This window comes from Tauraco erythrolophus, chromosome 3 (genome assembly GCF_009769465.1).
Source record: "Tauraco erythrolophus isolate bTauEry1 chromosome 3, bTauEry1.pri, whole genome shotgun sequence".
NCBI classification, from domain to species: Eukaryota; Metazoa; Chordata; class Aves; order Musophagiformes; family Musophagidae; genus Tauraco; species Tauraco erythrolophus.
Genome location: NC_141467.1, coordinates 102887224 through 102899499, shown reverse-complemented (window position 1 = coordinate 102899499; position 12276 = coordinate 102887224). Strand labels below are relative to the sequence as shown.

The 12276-nt window shown below is 46.5% G+C and overlaps 1 protein-coding gene across 1 annotated transcript in view; it reads left to right on the top strand.

Moving 5' to 3' along the window:
* Positions 1-3458, top strand: part of TSNARE1 (t-SNARE domain containing 1) — a 230486-nt gene extending 227028 nt beyond the window's left edge. The window contains exon 9 of the mRNA XM_086609340.1: positions 3337-3458. Coding sequence (XP_086465466.1) covers positions 3337-3458 — 122 coding nt within the window. The remainder of the gene's footprint in view (positions 1-3336) is intronic.
* The last annotated feature ends 8818 nt before the right edge of the window (positions 3459-12276 follow it).

Here is a 12276-nt window from a genome sequence, read left to right as displayed (position 1 = left end):
CTGGAGTGCTACCATGGATGGCTACAAACTCTTCAGGAGGGATAGGAGAGGTAGAAGGGGTGGTGGGGTTGCCCTGTATGTAAGGGAAGGTCTAAACTGTTTAGAGTTAAATGTTGGGGATGACCTAGTAGAATGTCTGTGGGTGAAAATCAAAGGGGGGCCTATGAAGGCGGATATTGTAGTGGGAATCTGCTACAGGCCACCCTGTCAGGACAGTGAGACTGATGAGCTATTCTTTAAACAACTGTGGGAAGTCTCGCGCTCACTAGCCCTTGTCCTTATGGGTGACTTTAACCTACCTGATGTCTGTTGGAAGTATAACATGGCAGTCAGGAAACAGTCTAGGCGGTTTCTGCAGAGTGTGGAGGACAACTTCCTATCACAACTGGTCAGTGAACCGACTAGAGAAGGAGCTCCCCTAGACCTGCTGTTTGTGAACAGAGAAGGTCTTGTGGGAGATGTGAAGGTTGGAGGACGCCTGGGGCATAGTGACCACGAGATAATAGAATTCTCAATTCTAGGGGAAGTTAGGAGGGGGAACACTAAAACGGCCAAGCTGGACTTTGGGCGAGCTGACTTTGGGCTGTTTAGAAGTCTGATTAACAAAGTCCAATGGGAGATAGCTCTCAAGGGTAAGGGGGCGCAGGAGGGTTGGTTACTATTCAAAAAGGAAATTCTGGAGGCACAGGAGCGAGCTGTCCCTGTGTGCCGGAAGTCGAGCCGCCGGGGTAGAAAACCAGCTTGGATGACAAAGGAGATTTGGGAACATCTCAAAAGAAAAAGGGATGTCTATAAGTCTTGGAAGAATGGGCAGGCATCCAGGAATCAATACAGGGAGGAAGTTAGGACATGTAGGGAGATAATCAGGGGGGCAAAAGCCCAATTGGAACTTAGACTAGCCAGCTCTGTAAGGGACAACAAAAAGTCTTTCTATAAATATATTAATAACAAAAGGAGGGCTAAAGATCACCTCCAGCCCCTACTGGACTCAGGGGGTGCGTTAGTCACTAGGGATGAGGACAAGGCTGAGGTCCTTAATGCCTTCTTTGCCTCAGTCTTTAATAATAAGGTCAGCAGTTCCCAGGTGAGCTGGCCTTCGGTGTCTGAGAGCAGGGAGGGAGAGCAAATCGAAGCTCCTGTGATCCCAGAGGAACGGGTCAAGGAACTGCTCCTCCGGCTGGATGCCCACAAGTCTATGGGGCCTGATGCTATCCACCCGAGAGTCTTGAGAGAGCTGGCGGATGTCATTGCCAAACCCCTGTGCATTATCTTTGGGCAGTCTTGGCTCACTGGGGAAGTTCCGCTGGACTGGAGGCTGGCGGATGTTACCCCCATTTACAAAAAAGGGCGGAAGGAGGATCCGGGGAACTACAGGCCTGTCAGTCTGACCTCGGTGACGGGCAAAGTCATGGAACAGGTTATCTTGAGTGCTATTAATGAGCACATACAGGTTAACTGGGTGATCAGGCCCAGTCAACATGGGTTTATGAAAGGCAGGTCTTGCCAATCAAACCTGATCACCTTCTATGACAGGGTGACCCGCCTGGTTGACGAGGGAAGGGCTGTGGATGTAGTTTTGCTTGATCTCAGTAAAGCCTTTGATACAGTTTCTCATAGTGTTCTGGTTGAGAAACTGATAACTGCTGGCCTGGATAGGCACACCCTCCTTTGGGTTAAAAACTGGCTGGATGGCCGGGCCCAAAGAGTGGTGGTAAATGGGGCTAAATCCGGCTGGAGGCCGGTCACCAGTGGGGTTCCCCAGGGCTCAGTGCTGGGTCCAGTTCTGTTTAACATCTTTATCAATGACCTGGATGAGGGAATTGAATGTACCCTCAGTAAATTTGCGGACGACACCAAGCTGGGAGGCTGTGTCGATCTGCTCGAGGGTGGGGAGGCCCTTCAGAGGGATTTGAACAGACTCGATCGTTGGGCTGAGGCCAATGGCATGAGCTTTAATAAGGCCAAGTGCAGAGTCCTTCACTTGGGGTATAAAAACCCCAAGCATCGCTATAGGCTCGGGGAGGAGTGGCTGGAGAGCTGCCTGGCGGAGAAGGACCTGGGGGTGTTGGTTGACTACCGGCTTGATATGAGCCAGCAGTGTGCCCAGGTGGCCAAAAAGGCCAATGGGATACTGGCGTGTATCAAGAATAGTGTGACCAGCAGGAGCAGGGAAGTGATCCTGCCCCTGTACTCGGCACTGGTGAGGCCGCACCTGGAATATTGTGTCCAGTTTTGGGCCCCTCGCTTTAAGAGAGATATTGAGCTCCTGGAGCGAGTCCAGAGAAGGGCGACTAAACTGGTCAAGGGGCTGGAAAATAAAACTTATGAGGAGAGGCTGAGGGAGTTGGGGCTGTTTAGCCTGGAGAAGAGGAGGCTGAGGGGAGACCTGATTACGGCCTATAAATACTTGAGAAAAGATGGTGGGGAGGTGGGGGAAGGGCTCTTTACATTAGTGTTGGGTGATAGAACAAGAGGAAATGGGCATAAGCTTAGTCAGGGGAGATTCAGGTTGGATGTTAGGAAGTATTTCTTCTCTGAAAGGGTCGTCAGCCACTGGAATAGGCTGCCCAGGGAGGTGGCTGAGTCCCCACCCCTGGATGTGTTTAAGAGTAGGGTGGATGATCTACTTGAGGATATGGTTTAATGGGGATTAGGGATGGTTGGACTCGATGATCTCTAAGGTCTTTTCCAACCTAGAAATCTATGAAATCTATGAAATCTATGAAATCTATGAAATCTATGAAATCTGTGTAGGTCCCTCCTTGCAGTTTGGAAATGTGATGCAGGAATTTAGGTTATGATTTGTCTGATCTGATCAGTGGGAGGCTGTAGAGTGGGATTAATTGCACACTATGGGCTTGCTCTCTGTTCATTGTGGTAGCATTCAAGGTGACTTACTCAAGTACAGGCACCTGGGGATATAATAACCCACATGTACTCAAATGAATCTTGTCCTTGAACTCTAATAATGAGATAATTTCAGATACAATCAGCCATATCCCTTCTGTAATTTAATCTGGGAAATTTATCAGCCTTGAGCTAATTTCCTTTGAGTTCCCAATCAGTATTCCTGTTGGTTTCAGTGGGAATGGGATGAGCTGCTGACCTCCATCCTGTCTGGGAACACATGGAGAGCTGTCAGTCATACTGCCTCTGACTGATGGCTTAAGTGGTCATCAAAATGGGTGGCGTTGCTCCATCCCTGTAGTACTACAGCTTGCAAACAAGAGGCCGTTCATCTCTTTATGCCCATGAGAAAATTGCTGAATTGCTGTTGGTATGAAGTCTTTGGTTTAGGTTTTTACTGTAATTATCTTCTGTTATCTTAATTTGCAGACAGTATTGAAGCCAACATTGAGACGGCGTCTTCTAATGTAGAATCAGCCAATGAGCAGTTGGCAAAAGCCAGTCAGCACCAAGTAAGTGGGACTAAAAAACCCTACGGATACGTTCAATAATAGTGTTTAAAATAAAGCGAACACTGGGCGGCCGTGAACCACATGGCACATGAGCTGCGTTGGATTTGTGCTACCTGCAAAGATGATAGAGCGTACTCTAAGTAAGAGCTAAACTTTTTTCTTTATATATATGATTAAATTACTGTAGCGTGGACAATTTGCGTTAGAGTAGTCATTAAGAGATCTGCATATTAAAGAGACATTTCCCAGTAGGAAACTCAACAATTAGCTACTGTTGTTCTTGGAAAGACGTCATAAAAAGTGCATCATTTAAGTGTATGTGTGCTTCTTAGTGGAGTGTTTCCTTATAATCAGGCAACAGGGCTTTTCAAAAACAACTGAGTTGTCAAAAGACATGATGGGGTTGGTGAATAATGGCTATGGAAATGGTGTTCAGCACTTTTTAAAGGCAATTTGAGGGTAGGATTTTGTTGTTTGTTTGTGGGTTTTTTTTTTTCTTTTTCTTCATTGGAGCAAGAATAAAACACACACACACACACACAAAAAAAAAAGTAATCTTTTTGAAAATAGCTTGACCAGAAAGAACTGTTCGATGGTTACAGTTAATACTTTCTAGGGATAAAGGGGAGGGAAGTGAACAGAGGAAAAATTGTTATTGCTTGCATTGGATTGACAGAACAAAAGCTGTTAATTTGCCCTTTTTTCTCAATTATAAATTGGTTTGTTGAAATCCGAGTTTCAAATTGAAAATGAGTTTTGTGTATCTGGAGTCTTGTTATGACAAAATGTAGCTGAGGTCTACGCAAGTACATAGTGCCACCATGTTGGTCCTTGAACACAGTGAATTCTGAAGGTCTGGGGCAAATCTCCAGACCAAAGGAGTAAGAGCTACAAGCATTTTACTCCACTGAAAAGGAGTAATGTGAATTTAAAATTATCTACAGCTCATTTTCTGGTGAAACATACTTTACCAATTGTGGGTAATAACAACAGCTTTTTTAGAACTTTGATATTGCAGAAACTGTGTGGTGTTCACCACGTTTTGGTTTTAAAAACATATATTCAAGATAATGTGTGTCACCCTGCATTTAATCCTGCTTTTGCCTTGAAAGTTGCCTGTTGCGTTTTTGCTGCACGAAGTCTAAAATGAGACCAGAATAAATTTGATACTTGACAGTGGAGCTGATCACAAAGCTGCAAATGAGTTAATGACAATTTTGACTAAGAAGGTCAAAGAGTAGTCAGGCAGAAAATGAATGGAGCACAGTGTAAAAGATCTGCTTTCTTCAGCCAGCAGGAGCTGCTGAAATGGCCATTACAGTTAGGAGGTCCTTTATTCCTCAAATATGTTGATCAAGATGAAGATAAAGCCAGTTTTAGCGAGTCATGCCAAGGGCCATAAATGTGTACTGACTGGTATTAATGGGAAAACACTTCAGAGTCTCCCTTACCCTTGAAACAAGCCTGTATAGACAAATATCACTTAGAAAAATTCTGCTGCCATAGAATATGTGCAGTCCAGATCTTCTGTAGAGGACAGGTAGCTGTCCTGTACGCTACTGGATGACAGTCAGTAGACAAATCCGTGCAACCCCAGCTTGCTCTCTGTCACCTCCTTCATGAGGTTCCCTGAGATATAGACAGAAAATGAGGTGAAGTTTTGTGACTGCAATTGCTGGCCTGCTGCCTGGGGTTTGGCAAATGGCGTATGATGCCTCCTCTGTTATGTGCCATGATCATAGAATCATAGAATCGTAGAATCATAGAATGGTTTGGGTTGGAAGGGACCTCAAAGATCATTTAGTTCCAACCCCCCTGCCATGGGCAGGGAAATCCTCCACTACACCAGGTTGCCCAAAGCCTCATCCAACCTGACCTTGAACACCTCCAGGGATGGGGCAGCCACAGCTTCTCTGGGCAACCTGTGCCAGTGCCTCACCACCCTCAAAGTAAAGAATTTCTTCCTTATATCTAACCTAAATCTGCCCTCTTTCAGTTTAAAGCCATTGCCCCTTGCCCTATCACTACACACCCTTGTAAAAAGTCCCTCTCCAGCTTTCCTGTAGGCCCCCTTTAAGTACTGGAAAGCTGCTATAAGATCACCCCGGAGCCTTCTCTTCTCCAGGCTGAACAGCCCCAACTCTCCCAGCCTGTCTCCATAGGAGAGGTGCTCCAGCCCTCTGATCATCTTCGTGGCCCTCCTCTGAACTCGTTCCAGTAGCTCCATGTCCTTCTTGTGTTGGGGACTCCAGAGCTGAACACAATATTCCAGGTGGGGTCTCACGAGAGCTGAGTAGAGGGGCAGAATCACTTCCCTTGACCTGCTGGCCACGCTCCTTTTGATACAGCCCAGGATAAGATTTGCTTTCTGGGCTGCCAGAGCACATTGCCGGCTCATGTTGAGCTTCTCATCCACCAGCACTCCCAGTCACTTTCCTCAGGGCTGCTCTCAATCCATTCTCCGCCCTGTCTGTACTTGTGCATGGGATTGCCCCGACCCACGTGCAGGACCTTGCACTTGGCCTTGTTGAACTTCATGAGGTTCTCACAGGCCCATCTCTCCAGCTTGTCAAGGTCCCTCTGGATGGCATCCCTTCCCTCCAGCGTGTCCACAACACCACACAACTTGGTGATATCTGGTCATCTTTCATCCAAAAGGACTTTGTCCCCATAATGTGACAAGAAGGGTCCTGGGCACACAACCCTCAAGGGCTTTTGAAGGAAACGATGTTGGTGCCAGTTGCATAGGTATGGATAATGCAGTGGGACATAGGACATCTTTCCGAGTTGTGTGTGCGATTTGGGCTGCTTTAGAAATATCCAGGATGGATCTGGGAGGATGATCAGCCTGATGGCTTTGTAGATGAACTGCTTTCAAGGGAGCTGCCATAGTTTTACACACTTTAAATTCTCTCTGCACTCTTCTGTGCTGCTCAGAGTTTAAAAACATAGACTGTTTTTTAAATCTTACTGAGTAGTTTTCCTTCTTTTGTTAAACTGCCAATTTATTGATGTATTTGGCTGTTACCTACAACCTTTAGTATAGTGTGATTGTCCTGTGAATGCAGAGTGGCTTACATACATTTGTTACTTATCCCTTTTTGTATGTATAGGTGTATATAAATATGTGTATGTGGTATTCTTATATCAACAAGTGCATACATAAATTGAGAAATCAGAAGTGGCAACATCTCTGAAACGTTCAAGCTTAAGACCTACTGTAGACCTTCATGAATGGCTTTCTGTCAGGAATAAAGATTAAGTGACTGTTTATTTAGCATAATGTTTGCATATAATGCAGTGCACTCCTTCAACAATACAACTTGGAGCACCAGTCCCAACCTGTATATTAACATAACAAAGAACCAGTAAATAGCTTTTCTTTAACTAGTACAAAATAAGGCATTTAGGTTCCCTGCAATGATAGAAATGTTTAAACAGATGTAAATATCTTCCTGCTGAGCTCCTTTGCATTTTAAATTCTGAAAGATGCTCCTTCATCTTGAGATGTGTGTGCTAACAGTAGTGTTTTATTATTTTGTGTGAATTCTCATGTCCATCATCTAAACTCTTTACCAACGTAAAAAAAAAAAAAAAAACACAAAGAAACAAACAAAAAATCACAAAAGTGTAAATCAATAATAGAGAATGTAAGGGAAATATATGTTACATAAGGTTGTGGTGGCCAACTTTCAAGCTGGACAAGGCTGTGGGGTGGCTCAGTGCCACCCGGAGCCAACCCCTGCTTTCAGCCCAGGGAAGGGAGCAGTAGGCGGCTGTACAAATGGTTCTGCTTTCCTCCTCTCTGTTCCCTGCCACCTCCTGCCCCATGGGCCTGCACATCTTCTCCTTTTTCAATGGACATGTACGTACAGGTTGCATCGTGAGGTAAGTGTAACTCTTCACTGGTCACCATACAGAAGTGAGATACTGAGGTGCAACCCTTGTGTGTCTTCATCAGACATGAGGCAGCTTGTCTCAGCAAAAGGTCTGGGCACTGTTGGTATAAGAGGCAGGATCAGACAGCTCAGGAAGGTAGGTGGTCTCAATTTATTCTTGCACTCTTGGTCTGAGATGCCACAGGAAGTCCCTGAGTCCATGCTGGGTGCTGTAATTGGCAGCCACATCATTGCCTTCAGTCCCTCTTCTCAGCTGCAGACTTTACCCCCTGATAGTAACACTTTCTTGCTTCACCAAGTGTATTCACTGAGCAGTCTTGGTGGTCAGATATCACAGAGACTCTATGGACCACATAGAAAAATCGCAATACCCATGATGCCTATCCATGATGTAGAAATATTTTATCTTATTTCATTTTCCATAATTTTTTCTTTGTCATTGTAAATCATTGTGTATATTCTGATTTCAGCTCTGCTTGATTTATATTGGCTGAGAGGGACTTGCTATATCTGTGCTGCAGTAGAGGATGTGGTAGATGAACTTGTAATTAATCATGAGCAAAAAAGGTATTACATCCCACAGGCATATAAGGTTTAGCGGGAGCTGTCAGAGCTTTGGAAGAAATACATTATTTTTTAATTATTAGCAGATTTTTTTTTTCCTCATTTTAAGTTACTATCATCACAGAATAATTGTGCTTTTACTACAGGTAAAAGTTAAGTTGGTCCACTGTAGAAACATGCAGGCTCAAAATGCAGGTGGAAACATGAATGTTGAATATTCATAGCAGGAGTAGAAGAACAGAGGCTTGTTTCCCTACAAAACCCCTCTTGGTCACAGAAACTTGACAATTTTTCTTTGTTGTCCTACTTTTCACTAGAAAATTCAAGTTAAATAACAATGACTGAAAGACATATAAGTCTAGCAGAGAGAAGCCAGAAGTAGTCATCTCCCCCAGACTTGCTTCAATGCCTTTCTTTTCTGTGAAGGTCTCATACCTCTTGGACCTAAAGCAGAAATGATGACCTTTGCAATTTAATACCAATGACCCAGATTTGTCTCCTGAAATGTCACTGTCCGTGCCCCTAGAGAAAATGATTCATCTTACCTATCTTGAAACATCGTTTTTAACATGGGTCAAATTGCACTCTGGAAGATAGGAATTTATTGGCCCAAACATGGGTGGTGGAGGCATGTATGTCTGAGTCAGGTGTCTGAATTCCCTTTACACTGATGTCATGGTTTGATGTGGAGGGGGGGGTGGTTCTGGTGGCAGGAGAGGGATTTTGCTCCCTGCGACCTCCCCGGTTTTGGATCCGGGTTAGGCTTAGTTCTGGCCACCGGATCAGACTGCCATCCCCCTCGGGGTTGAGCCAATAGGGCGCCTCTGCGAATTGCCCTATTTAAGTCAGGACAAAGGGACCGGAAAAGGTGCTTCGCCCAGGATCGAGCAGAGAAGGGAGGAGGGCACTGCCCCCGCTCCCTGGCTCCCGGCCGGGCGGCTGCCTGCGTCGGGCCGGCGCCGCCCACGGAGAATGGCGGCGGCGGAGCCAGCTGGGGAACTCGGGGGCACCCCACTCCCGGGGTGCCCACTGGGCTGAGTTCACCTGGAGAGGACTGAGATCTGAGAGAAACAGCCGCATCGACAGCAGGTCAGTGAGGATGGCGCGGGAGGAGGTGTGCCGGAGCCGAGTTTCCCCTGCGGCTGATGGTGAGATAGCAGGCGGCCCCCCTGCAACCAGGACGGCCTCGGTGGAGCAGCGACCCACTCGCAGCCCGTGGGGAGAAGATGCCTGAGCCCGAGGATGGTCGTGTTGGGGGCACGGCAAGGCAGAGAGGCATCTGGAGTCTTCGTGACGACCCACGCCGGAGCGAGTGGCTACAGCTCCCTAAGTACCCGAGACTGTGGTAAAGCCCACACCGGAGCAATCTGTGGGGAAGGATTGTTTCCAGTGGGCTGGACTCACGTTGGAGAAATTTGTGGATTTTTCCTCGTGGGTAGGGGATCCATTGGAGCAGGGGAAAAGGGTGTAAGGACTCCTTCTCCTTTAAGAAAGAAGCAGCAGTAACAGCACAGAATGAACTGACCTGCACTCCCCCAGTCCCTGCCCCCTGTGCTGCTGGGGGGAGGAGGTAGAGCCAGGAGGAAAAGGAAGGTGGGGGGGGGAAGGTGTCGGTTTTAAGATCTGGTTTTGTTTCTTTCTGTCCTCTCAAGTAATCGGTTTTTATTTCCCTTTGTCCTTCTAAGTAATCATTAATAAACTGTTTTGCTTTGAGAAAAGCGCTGCCTGTTTTGCCCAGGACCATGGTTGGTGGGTGCTCCCTCTGTTCTTGCCTCAACCCTCAGTCCTTTTGTGTTTTTTTTTTTCTCTCCTCTCTACTTTATTGGAGAAGGAGAGACTGTGTGAGTTTTAGTTGCTGGATCAGCCTAAAACCACGACAACTGACCAGGAGGAGGAATTGCTTCCAGCATATGGCTTGTCCCGTCTTACAGGAGGTGTCTAACACAGGTCTGATGACTGCCTCTCTGGAGATGCCTGTTCCCTCCTTTGTCCATAGAGTCCAGATGATAGCAATTACATTGCAAACATGTCAAGGGAAAATGAATCCTATGCGTATCATCTATCCCTTTTTGGGAAAAAAAGAGGAGATCTGGACACCCGATGGTCTCAGTACCTGCTTTTGATATCATAGAATCATAGAATCATAGAATGGTTAGGGCTGGAAGGGACCTTCAAAGGTCATCTAGTCCAACCCCCCCTGCAAGGAACAGGGATATCTCCAACTATTAGCTTAGGTGAGATGAACATCACAGAGGGGCTGGCTGAGATGAGATGAGATGAGATGAGCAGTTTTACTTTGCTCAGTTTGTTCATAGCTTCCTGCAGATGGATTGAGAGGAAGAAAAAGAAACAAACGCCGACTCCACGGATACATATTAAACCAGTTACTCTTTTTGACGCGAAGTTTGGCCTAAGTTCAGCTTGGCCACACTGACTGAAGGACTCTGTGTGCTGACTGTTGAAGCTAATTTGTTTTGGAAGAGCTACTTGTGTTGCTCTGATTAATGCTCATTGCTTTCGTTCCCTATATCCTCTGTGGAAGTTGAGCTAATTTGGATTCACTGGCAACGCAAAGGCAAGCAACAGTTCAGTGACCCACTTGTGTAGTCTAAGAACAATGAGTTTTTTTCCTGTAAAGAAGCAATTCCTGGGTCTGGCTTTCAGGGATACACAGAGGGGCACTTTGAAGGCTGGAGCTTTAAGGAAAAAAGCCTCATAAATCTGTGACATTTGCGAAGAGATCTTATTGCCTGGGCTGACTTCAGCTTGGGCACAAATAACTCATTGGTATTTTAAAAACAAAAGAAAATTTAAGTTTCCAAAATCACCTTCTTCGAGTCTTTGAAATTTCCTGGCCTGCTCACCTCTTAAAACACTCGCTACTTATGAATACTGTGATGATGAAAATTATCTTCTCAACTTCCCTGTGGGTATGCTTTGAGATCCTGCCTTGCCCTGCCGTTAAATCGTTTTAAAACTACGGAGTGCAGCCAGTTTGCATCACAATACGATGAGATTGCACTGAGATGCCACCGTGGGCTGGCACGGCTGGAATGTCTCGATGCAAACACAGCTTCATAGCTTCTTAATGTCTTAAGACAAGAAGAAACTAGATGCTTCTAAGACAGATTTGGGACCGACATGGAATGACAATCTGCTGCTGTCTATAAGATGCAGTGTATACAGTCAAACTCATGTTGCTGGTGCTTAGCTGTGTCTGTCGTCAGTGTGAGCGTGGCTGAGTTTGCTGCTTCTTTGGGTAATTAGCACTTGGAAGTTTTATTTGGGGGATTATGAAGCTGTTCTTTCTTCTGGCAGTTTCTGCCTGCAAAAGTGATGGGAGCTGAATTAAAGCTGCAATAGGAACTCAGAGCTCTGTAAGGACTCCAAGCAAAAGCCATTACTGGAGTGACTGTAATTACATGACTGAGCCTTAATCCCCCTCTTCAGCAGCAGAAGGAAACTTTGCCGCAATCCAGAGTCCTCACGATTCCATGCCGTGATCTTCAGTCAGTAAAAGAAGCCCTCCCCAAATTGTCTGATTCTCTCAAAACCCAACTAATTTGCAATCCCTTTCTACTTTCTGTTTCTCAGTCCGCAGCAACACGCTCACTCCAGCCCCGTTCAGAAACCTCTGCCTGAGCTTCCCACTCAGAACTGGTTTCGTCAACTTCAAAGCAGTTTCCTCTCTATACCACTTATTTTCCTCCCACCCCTTCCCTCTCCCATTAAGCCGTACCTTTTCATTTTCACTCTCAATTCCGATCTCTCGATCCTCCTCTGCGGATGCATGGCTGCCAGCAACACTGCTGCCTCAAACAGTCCAGTCCATTGTAATGATGCCACTAATTTGCTCGCCCAGATTGCTCAAAGCCAACCGCATCGGGAGGTTTGCCTGTATCCCCTGTCAGATGTACCCCCACATGGTCCGTATCGCTACGGAGCATTAAAGCAACTCCTTGGGCCATCCAGAGGGACCTCGACAGGCTGGAGAGGTGGGCCCGTGTCAACCTCATGAAGTTCAACCAGACCAAATGCAAGATCCTACATCTGGGTCGTGGCAATCCCAGGCACAAATACAGACTGGGTGGTGAATGGATCGAGAGCAGCCCTGAGGAGAAGGACTTGGGAGTACTGGTGGACGAGAAGCTCAATATGAGCCAGCAATGTGCTCTTGCGGCCCAGAAGGCCAACCGCATCCTGGGCTGCATCAAGAGGAGCGTGGCCAGCAGGTCGAGGGAGGTGATTCTCCCTCTCTACTCTGCCCTCGTGAGACCTCACTTGGAGTATTGCGTCCAGTTCTGGAGCCCCCAACATAAGAAGGACATGGACCAGTTGGAGAGGGTCCAGAGGAGGGCCACGAAGATGATAAGAGGGCTGGAGCACCCTTCCTA